A 22,472-nucleotide genomic window follows, 5' to 3' on the forward strand; every position below is an offset into this window, starting at 1 on the left:
TCGTAGTACAAAAGTTAAAAAAAAAAAAAAAAAAACTTTTTTTCAGCAGACAAAAGTTGAGTTGCGCTACGCACAGAAAGCAAAACTCAAAGACTTAAACAAACAATCAGCTGTAGTTTAGTTATTAAATTTAATAATTAAAATTATAGTTTAAATTATTTTCAAAGTTAAATTTGTTTTTGGTATTATTTTCCTTTTATCTTTGAGTATGCCGAGGCATTACGTGATTTAATGTTGGGAAAATAATGGATTTTATGATGTATGGCTAATATGTTACAAATGTGATTCAGCTCCTAAAGTTTCTTTAAAAATTAATATGTCAGAAACAACGGAAAACAATCGGGTAATGGATAATACATCCATTCCTTCCACATCTGTTTTCAGAGAAAAAAATGTTCTTGAACTGCCAACAAACGAAAATAAATCCAATTGGATTGATAATAAAGGTATTATTTTCTTAAAGTGATATAAAATATTATTTATTATTATCCAAGTTTTTCAGGATATCGTTAATTTGAGTTAAAACTCTTATTGTGTAATATATAATAATTTTATTCTCATTCTGTTTTGTATTAGTCTATTAAATGAATTGTAGGGAAGTCCTTGAAAATATTTGGTGTATCTTCATTAGGGTTTGTTTAAAAGAAGTGGGAGATCTGGATAAAATGTCTGACTGGCAACTTTTAACTAAGCCATAAATCTTTCTCAAATTAAAGATACAAGTGACTACCTACTTGATAATTATCATATTTCATTTTATTCTCTCTGAAATTGTGCCCTTGACAGGTTTCCAATCTGTTCATTCATCAAATATGCACTGTTAGCCTGTCCCTGGTGGTCCATCAGGGACCATCTTGCTGATCGTAGGTTGAAAACATTTTTTCGACTTTTTAACATCTTGCTAATCCTAGGTTGAAAACATTTTGGCAACTTTTAACATATCGCTGATCTTAGGTTGAAAACATATTGGCGACTTTTAACATCTTGCTGATCCTAGGTTGAAAACATTTTGGCAACAACATGATGTAATAAAGTATAAGATCAAAAGATATTTATGTCATTAATCAAACATCCTTTTAAAGTTTGAAGAATCATGGATGCCTTTCTTGTAAATCATTCCTTGCTGTTTACTAAATAATTTGCAGTTTTGACAGTTATTCATCAGGGATCAATTTAGGGATTTCAGTGAAAAATATTTTTCAATCCTTTACATTTATATATAAAAAATATGTGATGTAATAATGTGAATAATCAAAAGAAATTTATACGTTATTAAGCATCCTTTAAAAAGTTGAAAGTCTCTTTCATAAATCTGTCCTTGCTGATCACCAATTAAAACCTATGTTTCTTTGTTTTAAATTTTTTTAATACTTCCTATGATTAAATAGAAATTTTATTATAAATAAAATGTGTGAATTATCTCTTATGTAATTATCTCTGATCTTAAATTTATGAATTATCACTAATATGACATTGTTTACTAATGCTATTAAATGTGGAATCATAAACACTTGCTTAAACTCAAATTAAGTTCAGGCTATTAATGTATGCAGATTTTTTTGCAATTTTATCGATCAAGCATGCAATTTTTTTCTTTCTTTCTTTTATTTTCTAATTAACTAAACATGTCTTATCAAGCAAGACAATATGTAATCATATTTTTTTCAGTTGCAATTTATTCTGTCTCTAAAACTAATAACCTATTTTTTTATTGTCTTTCCTCTTAATGAGTTAGGAGAACATCTTTTTTTTTTCTTCTTTTTTTTTATTCATTTCTATTTTGGAAGGATGGAAATATTCCTTATGTAATGTTGCAGCATGTTAGAATTTATAAAGAGTTGTAATTTTTTTTTTCCTAGTCTATTAATGATCTTACTTCGTTTTATTAGAAATTCGAATTTTAAGTTCTTTTAATAGAATTGATTTTTAATTTCTTATTTAGAAATAAATAAATGATAATTTTTATTTACATTTAAGTTATGAATTTGTTTTAGTTTTTTTTTTAACTAAAAAGTGGCTTATTTTGAAGTAGGTATATATTAATTTTATTGATAGCTATTTTTCTGTTCAAAGATTGAATAACCAGCATCTGAACTATACTGTGAATTATAATAAGTTATTATATAATGTATTATTATAATAAGTTTTGTTTTTATCAGACTAATTTTATTAAAGAAAAATATTTATTTTATGATTTTAAGACAATAGAACTTCTTTTCCACATTGTTTCTCTGAAAAACTTAATTTAAAACTTTTTATAATGTTATGTAAGATTTCATAAATAATGTTATTTATTTAATTTAAAGATGCAATAATCAAGTTCACCAAATCTTTAAAAAAATATACGTAATTCATAAATTTGAATCTTCAGACACTTTTATCTTTAAAATATTTCAAATTCTTAATTAAGAAGTTATTTGGAGTTGCTTTGTTTATGCTCAACCATGCTCTTTTGGTGATTTTTTTTTTTTTTTTCATCACCAAACTTGTCTGACTATTTTATTTGGTGCCAAAACCCTACTACATTGAAAATTTTTGCTTTATTATTTCAAACAAAATAATTAAAAATACTATTTTTCGACAACAATAAAGAATTAGTCAACGTATATCATTACAAACAAGCACACGAATTGATACCGATCAACGCAATGGAAAATATACATTTATAATTTTAAAAACTACTAGCCATCTGTATAAAACATTCTAACTTCAAGTAGGTACCAAATTTAAGAAAAGTAGACTTATTATTCTTCCTAAACAGGCTTAAAATATCAGAAAATATGTTGTTAACTAAGGGGCTGAGCCCTCTGTTCGATGTTGCTTACTGACCCCGATGATTGCTTTGAAATAATTGTTGTTTTTTAGCATAAAATAGTTTTGTCTATGAAAGTTGAAATTATTCACTTAAATCATAAGTACTATAAAGAATTTTGTTTGCTTGTGCTTCCACTTTCCACATCCAACAATTATTTCTTTGAATTAAATGTTTATTTTGAGTGAAGTTTGATTGGTAATTAGTAAGAAGGATCTCATCTGATTCTATTTCCTTTATTCTTCTAAGATCTATTTAGTGAACATAAATAATTTTGCTTAGTAATATTTTTTTTAAAAATAAATAATTTTGTGGTATATTGTTATAGCAAATTTGACGAGTTTACAACTGTGATTTAATGTTTTTTTTAACCAATCAGGTTGATAGTACAATTTGTGCAGGCATCACATTGTGCATGAAGCTGATTTTTCAAATAAACTATGTTACAGATTTTTTTAATTGTAAGACATTAATTTCAATTTTTTTTTCATTTCATTTTTTTTTTTAATTCCCGTTAAGTATGCACTGGTTACAATATGAAATGATTTGGTGTGAATTTGGCAGAATCTGCACTAATTTTCCTTATTGATGGGATTTTGCACAAGTACCTAAGAGGCATATCCAATTTCTTTTCAATGTTTTATGTTTTGTCAGATTCTTAAATGTTTTAGTGGATATATCTTGCACTGCAATAAATAAATTTTCAAAAGATAAAATCAGGACCAAAACTTTTTTCCCTATGCACGAAACTTCTTAATTCATATTAATTTCTAAGTATCAATAAATAAATAAATAGTATCAAAGGTGATAGTTTTGCAACATATTCTCTTTTTTTAATCTCCTTTATTCCATTTCATTTATTAATGCAAGACTTCTTATCAAATATAAATTTAATTTGAAATCTCTTATTTTCTTGTATTGCAGAATCCATGGAACTCAGAACCAATGCCAGTACTGATGATTTGCTTTTTCTTGAAAGTGGAAATCAAACTCCAGAGCAAGTTCACACTAATTTAAATGCTGCAAACTCACCTCCGTTAGATAATACCGAGCAGGTTTCAGAAGCAGTTACTCCTTCTGTAACTCCTAGTAGTTCTGTAAGAAGAAAATCTCGCAATAATGCTTTGCGGTTAAACCTAGATTCAAATACGTGGTCAAAGCCAGAAGGCCCAGCAAAGCCCGCTGCAACTGCAAAATTTCGACAAAATTTGCAAGCTGGGGTAAAACTTTTATTTTATGATAATTTAAAAAAAAAAAAAATTATATTTGTGCATTATAGGTTATTCAAATAGTGTAAAAATTCTGAAAATTTTGAAGAAAAAAATTCTAATTTTAGTGAAAAACCAAATCTTTTTGTGAATTGAAATCTAAAGATCAAAGGTATTCTATTTGTTATTTATGGCAATTATAAAATTTCTGTGTGCTCCAAGTGCAAGTGGCACAGACAACAAGGGGTTGGCATTAAATGGCATTTTTAGAAATTGTATTATTCCTGAAATATGGGTGCCTCATTTGTTCAATTTAGAGGGAACAAAATTATATACAGTTAAAATATTTTTCAAAGCTTGATACCTTAAAAAGATTTTAAATTTCTATTAGTTAAACATCTGCAATATATTTATTTTTTAACATTTTGCAGATGTTTAATCATTTTGTTTGAAATAATAGGAGGAAGTTTTCAAGATTTAAATTATTGACATGAGACAAATACTAACCATCAACTGCATGTGAAGTTTCAAAAAATTCATTTTATGGTTTTAAATGCACAGTAAGAAAAACTGTTAATATGACAGTTTGAATTAATAGGATGTGGATTTTATTAGTCATTTTTCCTTGTTTTAATTATTATTGAAGAAAAATTATAATTATTTTTTAATTTAGTTAAATACAGAGTGTTAAGTACAGTCTGGTAGAAATCTATTTCTCCTTGAATACTAGAAAAAATTGCAATTAACTGGAAGAAACTGGGCAGAATTGTCGAATTTAAAAAATGACTATTCTATTGCAATTGTTTTGCAATAATATAAGAATAGCTTAAATTTAAAAATAAAAAAAAGATTTAATATAATAGTACTAGGAAGTTAAAAGTTTTCCAAATTTTTTTAATTATAACTATTTTCCTATTATTTATTCTAGTTTTATGTAGAATTTTAAAATTTATGTATTGTATTATTTAAGAGGCAGTTAGCGTATTCTTATTTAATAGTATTTGACTGTAAAAAAATAATATGTTATTTATAAAAGATAATTCAATATGTGATTTGTAGTAGTGTAAATGTTTAGTATGTGATTTGTTGTAGTGTATATGTTTAGTATGTGGTTTGCTAATTTAGTAGTAATGATGAAATTTTATTTTAGCAGTTAATTACATAAGTATAAAATAAGGTTTTACTCAATTAAGTAAACATTGAAGGATTACAGTTATTTAAATTTTTGAGCAAACTTATCAAGTTTCTTTTTTTTTTTTTTTTCAATTGTCCTTTATTGGTTTTCTCATGTTTAAAAGATGATATATTAAATAGCTTAGAAATTAATACTTTTATTTAAACTTGATTGCCAATATAAAGTGCAAAAGAAATTGTTGCAATGAATATTTCTTTCTGAAAAAAAATGTCTTCCCTTTCGGATAGGAAGCCGTTGCGCTTTTCTCCGTGCTTTATTTTCTATTGCGAAATAAATTTGCCACTCTTCCTTAAATACCATGTCTATGCCTAAAGTGTTAAAATAAATATAATTCGAATTTGAATATACTATTTACTTTGATATACTATTTACTTTAATGTACTATTTACTTTGATATACTTTTTACTAGTCACTTGAATTGCTGAAAAAAAAACATTTAAGCTGCATGAAAATAACTGTTAGTATATAGGGTTTGTGGATTTAAACCATGATTGAAATCATAGTTTAAATCCACTTTTTAAAAAAAATGATTTCTATCAAAGAATTTTCTTTAATAGAGGAATCATCACTGTAAAAATTTACAAAGCATTTAAATATGAGATTTCTTAAGTTTTTTTTTATTGATTTTCACATTTTTAAAGCTTTTTTTTTTTTAAATATATTACTGTATTAATAAGTTTTAATTAGCAAAATCTCTTTAGTACTTAGTTTTTGTTTCCAATTATAGCACTTTTGAATTGTCAATTTATAAATCTTATTTTTTTATTATTCATTTGTTTTTTTCTTGATTTTTCAAAAAGAACAAAGTGAAAATTAAATAAAGTTTTATACATGTGAAAGAAAAGTAGTTATATTAAGTTTTTTATTTTTTTGAAAATAAAAAAACTTTATGGTAATGAAATTCTACCAGTTTCTTGTTTTAAAAACACTACTAAAACAAAATAACATTTAATTTTAATATTGCAAACACATTTCTGGATCTTCAAGTATATACAATTTTTAAAAGATAATTATTTTATCTTACATAAAAAAAAAAGTTTTTATTAAAATTAAAATTTTATTTTCTGATTGCATGAATTTTTTCATTAAATTAGTGAGCCAAGTTAGTGATTCCCAATTTTTTTCACCTACAATGATCAAGCTAATTGTGGTAGAAGGACCCCGACTTTATAAAGTTAATTAGTAGCTGTTAATACACTAACCAAAAAAGACTACTAATTATATTGAAAATATAATTAGTAGTCTTTCATATGAAGAATGAAATATTTTCATTATTTTATCAGAAATGTTAGATTATGACATGTCAAAATATTTTTTAAATAGAATTTTATGTCAGACTGTTAAATTGGCTGGCAACATCTGAATTTAATTTTAGTGTATGCACAAGCTGAAAAAAAATAAAATAAGCTGAATTATGGTTTTTGAGATTTTGAGAAATAATTATCATAAACGTTGAGAATGATTATGAGGGAAACATAATTCTAGTCAACTTGAATTTGATTATTTTATTTTGAATTAAATTTTTTTTAAAATTTTTTTCTGAATGCATATGCTTATCATAATTAATACAATATATTGTTGAAAAAAAAATTTTTTTTTCTCAATATATAATTATAAAAAATTTTTTTTTTTTTTTTTTTTTTTTTTTTTAAATTTTACATTGTTTTTTCATTAGCATTTTCCATAAATAATTTCACATAAATAAACGAAATATTAAATAAATTATGGATTATTGATTAGATATAATTTTCGTTACTAATTTTAATTTGGTAATAATAAATTTAATGGATATAATGGATTATTAATTAGATTATATAGGTTTAAAAAATCATTGCTGGTTAAAACAAAAGTCCTAACTTTTGGTGCTTTTGTGGAAATTCCATGTGACCAAAAGGTTCCATGAAACATATTTTGGGAACCGTTTAGTTATTCTATATTGCAAACTTTTGTCAATCTGCCATTCGGGTAACGCACCCAGGATTTCAAATTGGGGGCACAGTATTTGCAGAGGTACTAAATGTATATTATTAATATATATTTTTAACTGTAATTTTTTATTCGTTCGTTACTGATTAATCATTATTTGATGTGCATTCTTCTACATTTTGTCAAACATTAATATTTAGTTAATTTAAACCGTGGGAATTCACGAGAGGATATCACAACCCAGCTGTAAAAAAATGTTTAACATTGCTAATTTGTGTAGCCAAAATTCCCTATTGCATTTAATATCTGACTTTCTACTTGATCTTGACCTTCTGAACAAGTTTTCACTTGAATTAGCTTTTCAAAGAAAGATTTATAAATATAATTTGTAGAAATCTGGATTTGCCACAAACCACATGACTGTTCATGTGACGAAATATGTATATGAAAAATTAACTTCTTGCGTGTAACAGGAAAAACATTTTATGCGCATTTAACATTAAAGTTAATAAATTGAGCAGTCAAAGGAGATATAAAAGAAAATTTTGGAGAAGTTTAAGAACTGTATGCAAAGGGAGAGCAAATGTTTTAAGCGAATCTGTGACGTTTGAGTGACTAAATGCAAATGTGTACTTGTGAACAAAGTACTGAAACTCAAAGAAAATGCCTAAAATTTAAGAAAAAGAAAAGAAATTGCATACTATTACCACATGAAAGTATTTTATTCAATGGGCACACAGATAAGATATGAGTTATGTATTAGTGACGTAATTAATTAAATTTAGTGGTATGTTTATTTATTAGTATTTTATGTACTAAATATATTATTTATTTTATTTTATAAACCATTTCTCTAGTAATTCAAGCTATATTCACTTACTATAAATAAGAAATAGTTTGAGAACTGAATATTGCTCTTTTTATCAAAAATTTCAAGTATTGAAGTATACCCTTTACAACAGCTTGCACGTTAATGAACAAATGTCTTTCAGTTTCTATGATATTGCTACATATGTATATTAGTAGAATTATATGATTAATATAATTAGATATTCTTACCTATTTTCAAAAAATACTTCAAATATTCTTTATCAGATTCATATTTTAGAATTTCTTTATTGCAGAAAGAGATAAAACTTTAAAGAACTATGCATATTTTACTAACATATAAAAAAAGTGTGTATTTGTGCCTTGGGTTGTAAAATTGGTGTTACTCTTTAATTTTAAAAATATGAGCGAGTATAACCTGCAAAATGTTTGAATTTATGTTTATTTGATATATTGCTTTAGCATCATATTTGCTTCAACTTCTCCTTTTCAACAGCATTATGAATTATTTTTGTTAATGTTAAATGTTTGATACAGTAGGGAACCGATTATCCGGAACGATCGGGACCATCGCTATTCCGGATAACTGATTTTTCCGGTTCTCTGAATCGCTACAAAAAGCCGTTTTTTTTATTGCTAAATCTAATCTTAAAAAGAAGTATGGTATGGTAAACATCTTTCAAAAAAGAAAGAAAAATCCTAAAATCTTATGAGGAAAATTTTTTTTTTTTTTTAAATGGCGGGAAAATTTACCGAATTTCGTTCCGGTTTTTTGGTTTTCTGATTTCCGGATAACGGGTTCTGTACTGTATTTATAAATGTTAATGGATTTCAAAATAAATTATAAATTTTGATTCAGCAAGCTTAAAATCAAAAAAAAAAATTTTTATTAGTAAGAGTTTGTTTCCTAGTTCTTGAAAATTTATTAACCAAGGGTTTTACCAGATTTTTTGCCAACGGTTTAGTTAATATAGTGAAAAATCTACTCATAACTTTGTAGATTCGTGAAAATTCAACTCAAATTTAGTGTTTTTGTGAAAATAGGATCTTGTTTTTGTGATTCTACTATGAGTAATCTATGACATCTTCAGCCATTATATTATTTTATAATTGGAGTTGATCAACTGACACAATTCTGAGTTTACAACTATCAATGTTTAATTCCGTAGTCTGGTAATTTTAATTCCAACCCAGAAGGCCAGGGAACTCTGGGGTCAAGCATTGAAACAAACTAGACTTCATCTTTGATGGAACTTACTTACATTTGTATTACATGGAGAGGAAAATCACAAAAACTCCCCACAATCAGTCTGGCGGGATTCTAACTGATGGTCTTACTACCGAGATATTTTAGTTTAGCACTATGGTCGATGCGAGTCGAGAGCTAAATTCATATTCTCGAACGCTCTATCCTCTGAGCCAATGTGGCTCTACTACTACCAATAGTAAAAAGCCTATCTATCTATTATTAGTTAGAAATTTATTTGTTGTTGCTGTTATTTATGCCATGTGTCAGTACCAGCAAGCCTGCTTGGAATCAAGAAAAATTTTAAAACAGGGTGAGTTTCTTTTTTTCCAATGGCTCCACCTACAGCCAAGAATACGACTTCAGCCACGCACGCATCACAGCCCGTTTTACAGAAAGGACCCAATCATACTCCATTCATTCATCTACTGATCGTAATTTTGACCTGAACCTAAATTAATAACGGACGATCAATCTAGAATTCAGTTCCTCCATAGGTATTGATTTGTTATGGGAACTTGGAGGACTTTGTGACACCGACAGATTTAACGTGCACCAGTCACCATTTAATACACTTGGATTCTTCAATCGGCGGAATTCGAACTCCCGAAAAAAAGAGTCCAACGTTCTACCAACCAAAAGCTATCTCGGCTCAGAAATCTACTCGTGTTTTTCTGTGTCTAAAATTAGCGTACTATTTGGATCTTCCGTCGAGTTTTACTTTTGTAAATATGTAAAAATAAGGTCCTGTTTTTGTGGAGGGGGGAAAGCACAAAACCGTGTCTTTAAAAGAGTTGTAATTTTATAATTATGAAAGGTGACATCGATTCTGTTTTTAAAAGGAAAAATATTGTGACAAGCCTTTTTTTAAAATAAAATATATTCTGAAGGATTATTTTTGTATAAAATATCTTGTTAAAGATCCATTTGTACAATGGAATATTTTGTACAGTGTCCGTTAACGTATTTTAACTTTTCCTAAAATGTTCCTTATCGACTATACGCTTTTTAAAAAAATATATAATTTCAAGTAATTTCATTGAGTTGAATCATTTCAATAAGAATATAACACTTTTACTTACTAATAATGAAGTATAAATCAATATTTGATTGCTAACATTTTCGGACGCTGCATTATTTATATTTTATTCAGATAGATGAGTATATAAGTAATTTGTAAATCTAAGCTACTAGTTCCCAAATGGCGTTCGCGAACCTCAAGGGTTCCGTGGAAGAGTTAAAGAGGTTCCACGAGTTAATACCTTTTAAAGTCAGTGATGAGTTTTGGAATCTCTGATTATATTTCGAAACAATCTATAATTCATAATTTATTTAATCTTAGTGTTCCATTTTTGAAATTACTTTAAGTAAAATGCTAATGAAATAGAAGTGGCATTTTTTAAAGGAAAATGTGATGTTTTTTTAATAAAACATTGAACAAATTATGAAAAAAATAAGCATTTATACAATATTCCATCAGTATTACCATCAATATTCCATCAGTATTATTACCAGTATTCCATCAGCATTACTCTCTCGATTTTTAAATTAAAATAAATATATTCCTAAAATACATATTTTCCATGCTAACCATTCCCAACAGCAATTCTTTTAAGTCTTCATTTCGAGGTAAACCACAATTCGCCTTATTTTAATCATTTTCTGCTTATGTATACACACCAGAAACAAACTTATAACTAAACTAGATATAGCACGAGGACCGAAAATTTAACTATCGGACATAAAACGTAATTTAAGGTTATTAATGATAAAACGATGAAAAATTTTCATTCCTTTAATTAAATATTTTAAATATAGTCATTTATGGGTAATAACGTTCACAATTACCTTAAACTTTATTTATAAAGTTGGGGTTCTGCTGAATGAAAGTTTATTTAGGGTTCCCAAACCAAAAAAGATTGAGAACCGCTGATCTTAAGTTACCATTGCAATGGTACCAAAAAGGTGTTCCACGGTTCTCTGAGATTCCGTAGAAGGGTCTAAGGCAATGTTTCCCAACGTGGGGCCCACGCCCCACTGGGGGGCAACTTGATTGTTAAGGGGGGCAATTCGAAAATGGACTCGACAAGAGTTTTACCTATTTGCTGCGGGCCATTTAAATACAATGCTAGATTTCGGTGCCAACATTGTAAGAAAAAAAGCAAATTCTTAAATAATTGCGGTCAATGAATATTATAAATTCGTTTGATGAGACCAAAATATCAAGTGGGTTTTTGGAGTCGTCAAGTTAACTAACCTCCCTGCGGCATATGGCAGGTTCCGCGTACACCCCTTGACGCTTTAAAATTTCACTAAACAATGCAGTCGTTCACATCTGAATGGCCCGTCGCAACTTCTGTAGTGTTTCGCAACATTCAGTGATAGAAATCAATACCATAGTATGCTTTTTGTGCCTGCAATGCAACAGTAAAGTCTTTATTTACTGCTCACACTTCAACCCATAATTGTATTCTTGAGGCTAGTTATGAAATTTCTTTATTCATCGCTAAATTTGGAGGAAATCATACTATAGGAAATAATTAAATAAAACCGTTAATATCAGCATTTCTTAAAACGGTTCTTGAAAAGCAGAAGAATAGACGAAATGAGTGAAGATATTGAAAAACAACTTGTTGACAAGCTAAAAACAAGAAAATTCTCAGTGAAAATGGATGAATCAACTTTGATAGACAGTGTGGCAGTTTTGATAACTTACGTAAAATATATTGATAAAGGGCATTTTGCTGAAGAAATGTTGATATGTAAAAGATTAGAAAGCACCACTACCTCCAAAGATATTATATAATAAGCTAAAAAAAACTACTTAGATGTCAATAATATACTAATGAAAAATATAACATCTTGTGCTGCAGATGGTGCTCCTAATATGATGGGCAAGAAAAATTGCTACTTAAAATTGATGAAAGATGAGAATCCAGAAATGATTCTTGTGCATTGTGTTATTGCATAGGGAATAAAGTTGTGCATAGGGAGAAACTGGTAGCTAAAAACATCTCCCCTGCTCTAAATGAAGTACTTACATTCAGTAATAAAGTGTATCGATGCTATTAAAGCTAATGCCAAATGTGAGCTCCTCTTCAAGCTGTTTTGTGAAGAACAAAATGCAGACCATGTGAGACTTTTACTTCACTCTGAAGTAAGATGGCTCTCTAAAGGGAACTGCTTGAAAAGATTCATGGAACTGCTTGATACTCTTAGTGATTTTTTAAGCGACAAACCTGATATGAAGTATCTGTTAACAGTCGAAGGTAAAGCCTTTGTGAGTTATTTAGCCGATATCTCTGAAAAACTAAATATATTAAATAAGCAACTTCAAGGAACAAATAAAACTCTTGTTGATGCAAAAACGAAGATACTTGGTTTCATTACCCTTATTGAGTTAAGTCTGAAAACAAAAACTTGGATCAGTTTAATTATCCCCAAGAATTAAAAGTAAATGATGCCGCTTTTACTTGTTATTGTCGATCATCTGAAAATTCTATCGGCTGATTTAAAAGAAAGATTTTCTGATTTAAAACAAATAGATTTTTCAACACGGATGATGCAGCCAATGTTAGTGCATTTGTCTGTTATATGTAATATGCAGTATCAAGAAGAACTCTCAGAAATGCAAAATGGTAAGTCAGTTAGAACTTTATTTTATATAAAAGGAGTGATGGCATGGCTTTGTGAGGAAACAGAAATCAAATATCCAAATTCAACCAAATATGCAAAAAAAAAAAACTATTGTTACCGTTTCCATCTTCATATTTAACTGAATGTGGATTTAGTGCTGTAAATGATTTACTGGTTAAAAAAAAAGGGGAAATCGCCTGGATATAACACAGTGGGGAGACTTGAGGCTGAAGCTAACCAAATTGGAAACTAACATAAAATCTCTGTGCAGCAAGCGCAAGGATCTCTCTAAATTAAAATATTAAATTATTATAGAAAAATCTTTATGAAAATTATTTCCAATTTGAATTTTAGTTTTTTATTATAAGTCGAAATTTTACTTACTGTGTTTCATCAACAATTTTCAAGAGATTTCTCACTGAAACCTATCATTTAAGTTTCTTATGTGAACAATTCAATTTTTTAATATTAAAAATTATATGTATGTCACATGGGGGGGGGCATAAGAATTTTAGAAAGGCTTGAGTGGGGCACGGCACAAAAAAGGTTGGGAAACACTGGTCTAAGGGGTTCTGAACTCTGAGAATAAAACATTTTTTTTTCATAAACCGATTATGATTTTTATGAAACATTAATCATAATCGGTTTTATGAAACATTTATATACAATAAAAACAATCCATTATTTATTTTTTATTTGGCCATTTTTATGAAATTATTTCATCAAAATGTCAGTGGAAAAAAAAGTGTTCTTTTTTTAATAACAATGTATTGAATAAATTATGAAAAAGATTAGCATTTATTAATTTATTTCCCACAAATTTTAGATACCAAGAAAATAAAAATAAAAAACCTCACATTTATAACAGTTCAGTCTACTTTCATTTCAACAAAAACCATAATTGAACTTTTTTTTCCCGCTTATGCAAATACTAAGAATTCAAAGCTAGATTACATGTCGCTCAAATTCTGTGAATTTAATTGTTTAACATGAAATCTAATTTTAAGACTATAATTCATAAAACGATGGAAAAAAATTTACATTAATATTTTCAAAATGATTCTTAATGTTTCATTGGTTAGGTTTACATTTGCTAATAATTTATTAATTCGAAGTTCTGCAGAAAGAAGGTTGACCATTTAGTGAATAATTGAGAATCGTTGATCCAAAGCATAACCTCACTCTGTAAAAAGAATAAAAAAAGTTTTGTTCTCAAAAGTACTAAAACTGAAATGGGTAAAAAAGGCAGATAGAATATTTTTTCAAGAATATAGGTTTAGTCACTCAAATATACGTACATAAAATGCATAAAATAATAATAAAAATCAATATTCTTTTATTGTCTACGCCGTGATGTCTTCATATTAATAAAATTTTCGCCGAGCGTGCTTTTTTATGTCATAACTCAAAAGCTAATATATGGAACAATATGAAATTTTTCACAATTCTAAAAAATTGTTTAAAGAACCATCGGGTATCCAAAATGTTACTAATGCGTTCATTAGTTTTGCAGTATTTGTTCTCAAGTGTTTTGTGTAAGTTCTAAAACAGGGGTTTCCAACTCATATGAGGCCGGGGGCCGCAATTAAAAATACCAGTCAAATAGCGGGCAGCAACTTTATCAAATTTTTATATAGGACTCTTTTATGTTTGAAGGAACATTAAACATTACAGTCAGATTTTTATCAAGTTGTACAAAACGAAAGTATTGAATTACAAATTAAAATAAGAAGTAGATTTTTAAAAAATATTTAATTGCATATTAAAAAAATTCTGACCACAAAATTTACAAATTTAAATAATTTCGTCCAAAACGTGTGGTTTCAAAAAGTTAAATCGGAGAATTTCTTCGAGGAAATTTCTGATACGCACATTCTAAATTATATTCACAAAATACAAAAAAAGAAATAAAAATTGGTAACATACACGATTATTTTTGTAGTTGAATAAATATTTTCTTGGATGCAAAACCTGAGAAATAAATTTTTTGCACCGTTGGTATGTTAAATTTCACAGAAACGAAAAAATTAGTTTTTTTTTTTTTTTTTTTAAACAAAGGAAAAGTATTTTAAACCCATATAGAGTTTTTACGAAAATTGTCCGCAAAAAATGACAAATAATATATTTCAGTTCGCGGGGGCTGCCAGTTGGTAAACCCTGTTCTAGAACATTAAGTTTTTTTTTTTTTTCGCTTCATATTTCAGTTTAGTGTAAACTATTAGCAAGATAATTATGATTTTTTTTTACAGCTACGTGCTCACATGTTTGAAAGCGTGTCTCACTTTGTTTAAATTTCAAATTTGTTTCAGAGCCATTAAACAGTTTATATTGACTGTTTTTTATATTAAGGAGAAACTTATCACTGTAAAATAACATACTTTTTCCCAATCAGGTATTCTTATGACTAAAGGGGAAAAAAACTATTATAACTAACTTCGACTATTTTTTTAAAGAATTTTAGAATTAGTTTCGGAGTAATTAACCCTTAACGGCCCTGAACTATTTCAAGTTTCTTTCCCGTCAGGTATAATTACAGTAATTAATAATAATATTAATTATAAATATGTATGTATTTGTAATTAAATTATTTGTAAATATGACAATTATAAGAAAGATAAAATAATAAAATGGTTTGCCTTATTTCCTTGGCGTCGGTCAAGGCAGCAAAAATTCCAAGTAAGCAAAAGTTCCATGCCGCTTATATGGCAGGATTGGTCCGTTATAGATTACAATTTAATTTTTTTTTTTTTTTTAATCCTGAAAGTTTAACAAAAGTAAAGTATTTTTTTGTCTCTTTGACAGAACCAAAGCCTAACTACTTTTACTTTTAATTGAAAAAAAAAGTGATTATAATTAAGGAGCTCGCTGCTAATATTTATATGAATAAATATCAAAAGTCCTTCAAAGCTCTCCCCCTCCATCCCCTCCTCCCAAAGTTAGGTCGTTCGTGTGTGACGTCAGGTTATTCTTTCCTTCTCATCATTTGCAATTTGCAAGGAATTATTATTCAATTCGAATCCTTGGGATTTGAATTTCAAAAATGTATATGTTTGTTGAAATTCTCTTTCAAGTTTAATTTGATAACTTAAACGTCTTTCTTTATCGGGCAAAAATTAAAAAGGGCGAATTCAACTTTTACAATGTTTTGTATTTACTTTTTATTCCTACTTTTTGATTTTTCCAACTTTTTTAATTGAGCCAAAAAGAACCTTATTATTTTTAAACTCATTTGGAAAGTTTATTCCATTTTCAGTCTAAGATAATTTACAGTTATATTGAAAAGAATCAATGCTTGAGTAAAAAATTGTTCATCGGTAACTTTAAACTATTTTTTTATTTATTTTTTAACTTGAAAGCTTGTTTCTTTCTCATTTGCTCATTATATTCCATTCTCCGTCTAGTTAAAGTTCTTTTACTATCGGGCTAACCCATGAAATATTTTCGGTTTTTTTTCTTTCTTTTTTTTCTCTACCGTATGTAACTTAAATGTGCGTAAATGTGCGTTAATTTCACAGAAAATATTTTACACGAACACATATTTGTCTCTTGTTTGTTGTTATATCTAGGAAATACTTTACCTTTATTTGGGCTCAAATTTACTCTGATACGAAAATATGGACATAATGTAGCATAAATGACAGCAAAACCGCACTATGAATCTTATGTTTAACATTGGTTATAAGATGAATTTTCTCACCCATAATTGAAAAGTTTAATAAATTGTTCAAAGATAAATTTTATTCAACGCAAATCACGTTTTAGTTATTGGATGATAAAAAATTGAACCCTGATGGTTAAAACATTTTTCATTTAATCTATCGTTATATTGTTAAGATATTTTTAAAGCATAACACATTTACCAGAAGCTATTTTATGCTATTGAAAATTTAACTGAATCAAGTGAAGAATAAATTTATTATTAAGTCCACTATTATCAGATGCCTCTACTTCTTAGAGAAGATTTAAGTAATCATTCTACATTTGGACAGTCATCCCAAATTAGAAGCTCCTATTTTTTTAAAATTTAGTTTTTAAAAAAATTTAAAAAATAAAAAGCATATTTTTATCTATGTAGGCAAGCAAAAAATTTCCTTGAAACGATATTAAACGAAATATTTGTCCTATAAAAAAATTATATAATGTTTATATTGTTTTGCATAAATATATTGGCCAGGTAATAAATAAAAATTTTTGCTGGATAATATAAGATTCGATTAGATATAAGACAATACAAAATTTTAGGTCCCGGTGCTTCTTTAGTTTTAAGGGTTGAGGAAGCAGGCAAGGATCGTTGCAAGCAGGGATAATTAAGTAATCAGGGTTAAAGCAAGTTATCGTTGCAAGCAGGGATCGTTGCCTCCATTAAGCTTAGAGATTAATTATATATACATTTACGCTACTGCACAAGACCGATCGAAAAGTTCTGAATTTTATAATTAAAGGCAGCCAACAAAATAAATTTAAATTCATTTTTTTTCGTTTCTTTTTTTTTTTTTAAAGATAGATGTTAATTGTTCCAAATTACATTTTTTGGATTAGCAATAAAATAAAATCTATTTATATTATAAGCAATAGTTTTATTAGTTTATACAAATTGTGATAATAATTTTTATAAACTAATATAGTGTTTTTGCAACACATGCTTAAGTAATACAATCTTAGCTAAATGTAAAGATAGAGAAACGATCTGGAGAGAACTTCCTAAATAGTTTCGAGGGTTAGTGAGAGGTGGTATAAAGTTTTTACATTTATACACGTAAAAAAAAAAACATATTAATTATTTAAATTTATTAAAAGTTTAAATTATTGTATGTTAAATATTGTAAGTTTAAATATTGTAAAAGTTTAAATATTCGTTAAAGCAATTAATAAACATTGATGAGTGAGGTAATAAAATTTTCCGCAGTTTTCAAATCAATTTATATATTTTTCTAAAAAAATCGATAAAGATGTGAACTTTGCTAAAAAAGTTGATGAAACTGACCTACTAGAAAAGAAAAAAATATATTGTTTAGAAGTAACAAGCTTTTTTTTCTTCCATTAGCAAACCGAAGTCAAGCATCACTGGCTACGGTCAGTGTGCGGGTGGGTGACCACTTGGATCAGTCTGCGTAGGGACCGAGGGTGTGCGGTATTGGTCCTCGTTAAACTGTGCTACCGTAAAGTGCTCGACTTCGCGCGCAGGTCGTCGGGCTACCGAAGCGGGGGTGCCATCCCTTCCGCAGAGGATCAAAATTGTGTTGGCATGTCTTCGGATCATCCTCTGGGATGTTTCCCAGACCGTCGCCAATAGCCCATTGTGCAGCTCTAGTGCGACGTAAAGTAACAACATCATCAACCATTAGCAAACATTTTTAAAACTTTTTTACAAAATAAAATTAAAGAATTTTCGTATTATTTCTTATTAAATTCTTCATAATTACTGCCAGCCTTATCAATTAAATTTGTATTTGATTTTTAACTTTCCACTTTTAACTAGATTATAGACAATATTAATGTGAACTCTTACAGTGGCGGTAGATTACATATCGTTCTATTAAACAATGTTAAACCGTTAGGATTGTTAATTTTTAAGTTTCAACATATCAACTAATAGGATATTAATGAGCTTTTATTATTAACTATTTTTAATCTGATATATTTGAAATGTTCATTTTAATCAATTGATCATAACGTGCTTTTGAAATGAAAAATTTTTTCAATGAAAATAATTTATACTTGTAAGAAGTAGAAGAAAAAAAACAATATATTAATTTTTTGAAATTTTTTTCTTTCTAGGCTGCTAAAGTATCTGCAGTGGTGCAAAAAGGTAAAACTCCAGAATTTCGATTTCGATTTATACTGGTTGTTCTGTTTGGCAGCATTATCGGTTTAGTTACCTTCACTTGGTACCTATATCAGCATCAAATGATGCAATTAGCTTTTGGTGATAAAATAAGATTTCATGAAACTCAGCGACTCTTTCATCTTTTAAAGGCAGATGGACAAATAATTCTTGCTGTAGATGTTGGGATGCAAATTCCATCTGAACTGAAATCATTTGACTGTAAATTACTTTACCCCATTAAGGGACCAAATATATGCCAAGAATGGAAATACAGGGCTCGATTGCATATCAATTACAGCCATTCCGAATTAATGAGCTGTTATACAGTTCATTGGGAAAGTCTTGCGACCAACACGCCTTTACGTGACTGCATTAGTTTAGCAGGAGCTCACTGGTATGGAATGGGAGAAGTAAAGAATATTTCTTGGCCTCTATCTGGAATATCAGAAAAACCTCAACCATTTGTTACGGGTGATTTAGAACGAGATGATTACGGTGCTATCTTGGAAAGGTACTGGTTGTCATCTGAAGGTGTTGCTCTTAAAGTTGGAGCAGACATTCCTCTGTATGTGAGCTTAAATAGCAGTATGAAGAACACTTTATGCTTGGAAGCTAAGTATGACAGTTTCCCTTATTATAATGATAAATCAGATAACTTGCATTTAGATTATACTATTTGTACTGGAACTGACATGAAGCAGGTGCATAAAGGAATGTGGGATCGAGACTTCAGGCGAGGTAACGTGACAATGGAGTTTTTGGAAGTTCCTATATGGGCAACTGCACCCAAACTTGAGTATTCTTTGACGCAAGAATCTCTGCAGACTTACTCAAATCATATAATGGATCATGGCTTTCCTGCTGGGTTTCTGCTTATTGATACAAAATGGCAAAAAGTGGAAGGAGATCTTAGTTTCAATCCGATGTTATTCCCAAATCCAACGGAGATCTTAAATATATTGCACAATAAGGGCTTTAAAGTGCTCTTAGCTGTTCATCCATATGTGTGCCTAGGTGCAGATGTATTTAGAAATGCTACTGATGACCATTATTTTGTCTCTGATGAAAAGCGGCAAGTACCACTTCTCACTAGGTGGAAAAACGAGGTTTGTGCAATAGTTGACGTGACGCGAAACACATCTGAACAATGGTTTTACGATCGCATTGTCGATGTTAAAACGACTCATGGTATAGATGGTTTTTTGTTTACCGGTGGGCAGTCATCATTTCTTCCCCCCTACTATTACTTTTACACAATGTCTGTTAATCCTGATAATTTTTTATCACTTTACCTTCGCTTAGCTTCAAAGACAAGTGACTACCTTGGTGTGTCTGTTGGGTTTCATTCTCAACATATTTCTGCCTTTGTTCGATTAGCACCTCGTACCTCTACATGGGATGCTAACACTGGTTTAAAATCCATAATACCAGCTGTGTTAACGCTAGGATTGCTAGGGTATCCTTTGGTTAATCCCGGTTCTGTTGGTGGAGATGTTTTTGTACCATCAAACACTACAATGCCGGATAAAGAGCTTTATATAAGGTGGCTACAATTGGCTGCATTTATGCCTGTAGTTCAATTGTCTATTCCTCCAGGAGATTATGATTTAGATGTCATTAAAGCTGCTAAGTTTATGTTTAAAGTTCGATCAGAACGAATTCTGCAGTCAAAGCAACCCAATGAATACATTAAGCGAGTTATAAATGAGTACCATGAATCTGGTGCCCCTATTGTTAGACCGTTATGGTGGCTTGCTCCAAAAGATGTAAATGCTCAAATAATTGACTCACAATTTGCTGTTGGTAATGATTTAATAGTTGCACCAGTTCTTGAGGAAGGAAAAAGAGCCAGAGATGTTTATTTACCACCTGGCAGGTGGAGAGATGAATTATTCGGCACAAGTAGACTTGGTGGTAAATGGATTTACAATTATTCAGTTCCTTTGGATAAAGTGGCTTATTTTGTAAAAATTGAAGACTGAGTGTTCCAAGTTTTCATAGCCTTATAAAGAAACTTATTTGAAAGACACAATATAATTGTTGGATTTTAAAACTTCTAAAGAGGAATGTTTCTCAATATTTTATGTGTGATGGTTAGCATTTATAACAAACATTTAGGATAAAAATATTGACTATATGTTATAACTGGTGATATGTTAATTGTTTTAAAGATTTTATGACAATGTGAAAGTTGTATTGTTAAAGTATTGTTTTTATAGTATAAGTCTTCCTTGTAAAGGCCTTACTAACATTTATATTTCGATGTAAATTTGAATGGAACTTGATAAATATATTTTTTATTTTCGAACTTATATTCATATAATCTACTAATATTATACTGGTATTTTTCTAACAATTCTTGTAACTCTTTTTTGATTTTGTAAAGTTTCAGTGTTTCTATATTTGGTCTAAACCATATGAAAATCTTTTAAGTCCACCTCAGAAAAATAATTCAGCAGTTTATTTTATTATTCCATTAAAAAATATGAACCTAATGTATAAATATTAAAAAAAAAATTATAGTTTTAAAAAGTTAGACATTTTTTCTTCAAAATTCATAATTAAAAGTATATTTAGCTTTTTTTAAATTGTTGTTATTTAGCATTACAATACTATTTTTCAAATTAATATTGTAAATTTTTTCTTAATATACTAATATCTATGTTTAAAGTATCACAAAAAATGCCAGCAATTTGTTAATGGAGTTTTGTTATAAAAACATAATTACACCACTGTATTACAGGGTGAATTGTTTTTTAAAAACTTATCTAATGTTTTTAAAGTTTGAGTTGAGTTAGGCAATTTTAAAAATGGAAAATTTTTGAAAAAAATACTTATTGTGAATTGTTTTTTAATCTTTATTAATTGATTTTTCAAAGTTTTTTTTAATTTATTTATTTATTTTTCTTACATTTTAAAATATTGTACATATCTATTTTACTTTAAGAAATCAGTTCAAAGAATGTTTTTAAATGATTCATCATACATATGACTGATTAAGATCTGACATAAGTGTTGTAGTGTCTCATGCAAGAGTTTTTTTTGTATATGTGTCTTATACTAAATTCAACTATAAATTACTTGATGTTTTAAGTACAATAAAATGAACTCGGTTGGAAAAAAAACATATTCTTGGCCTACTTAAAAATTTGTTAGAAATTAATATGCTCACAAGGACACTATAAGAGCGTCTATTTTGAAGCCAAAAAACACAAATTTTGTGTTTAAAATTAAGAGGCCTCTATACTCCCCATCTTTGCATAAAATTTTTAATTTGTGTTCCTGTAATATTTTTTCTACTTAACAAGCTTTTGATGGTATAGTATTATTAAACAGCACAATACTTTTAAATAAAAGAGACTAGAAGGGTCGTCTTAGTAGATTAGGAGAAATGGCGCTTGATAATTTTTCAAAACTTTTGCGAAGTTTTCCTTAAAACTTTAAAGCAATAAAATAATGCGATTTGTAGTTTTTAGTAAGTCATTCAAAACTACACATTTCTCAGTGTTTAGATTTTTTGAAATCTAGTTTTATTACAGATTAAACTAATAAAAACCGATTTGGATGATGTTAAAAAAATTTCTTGAACGTTAATTGCATTAAAAAAATATACTTATCTAAAAACAGGCAAGTGTATATAATTTAACTACCTATCAAAAACTGTTGATTGCAGAATTGAATTGGCATAATTTTGTCAGAAAAGATTTATATAGTGAGTCGAAAATACTGCACGCATATATCTCAAATTATGAATGGGTGATAACCTTGTATTTTACATGCATCGAAAGATACTG

At 28.4% G+C, this 22,472-nt stretch overlaps 1 protein-coding gene across 1 annotated transcript; it reads left to right on the top strand.

Annotated features, from left to right (window-relative positions):
* The first annotated feature begins 45 nt into the window (after window positions 1-45).
* LOC107437998 (alpha-galactosidase MYORG) lies at window positions 46-20,760 on the top strand. Its single transcript, XM_016050154.4, has 3 exons — window positions 46-446; window positions 3,737-4,032; window positions 18,630-20,760. The coding sequence occupies exons 1-3, from the start codon at window positions 317-319 to the stop codon at window positions 20,658-20,660; spliced, it is 2,457 nt and encodes an 818-aa protein (XP_015905640.1). The 5' UTR covers window positions 46-316; the 3' UTR covers window positions 20,661-20,760.
* The last annotated feature ends 1,712 nt before the right edge of the window (window positions 20,761-22,472 follow it).

This window comes from Parasteatoda tepidariorum, chromosome 9 (assembly GCF_982258835.1).
Source record: "Parasteatoda tepidariorum strain Cologne lab strain chromosome 9, Ptep-v5.0, whole genome shotgun sequence".
Taxonomy (NCBI): domain Eukaryota; kingdom Metazoa; phylum Arthropoda; class Arachnida; order Araneae; family Theridiidae; genus Parasteatoda; species Parasteatoda tepidariorum.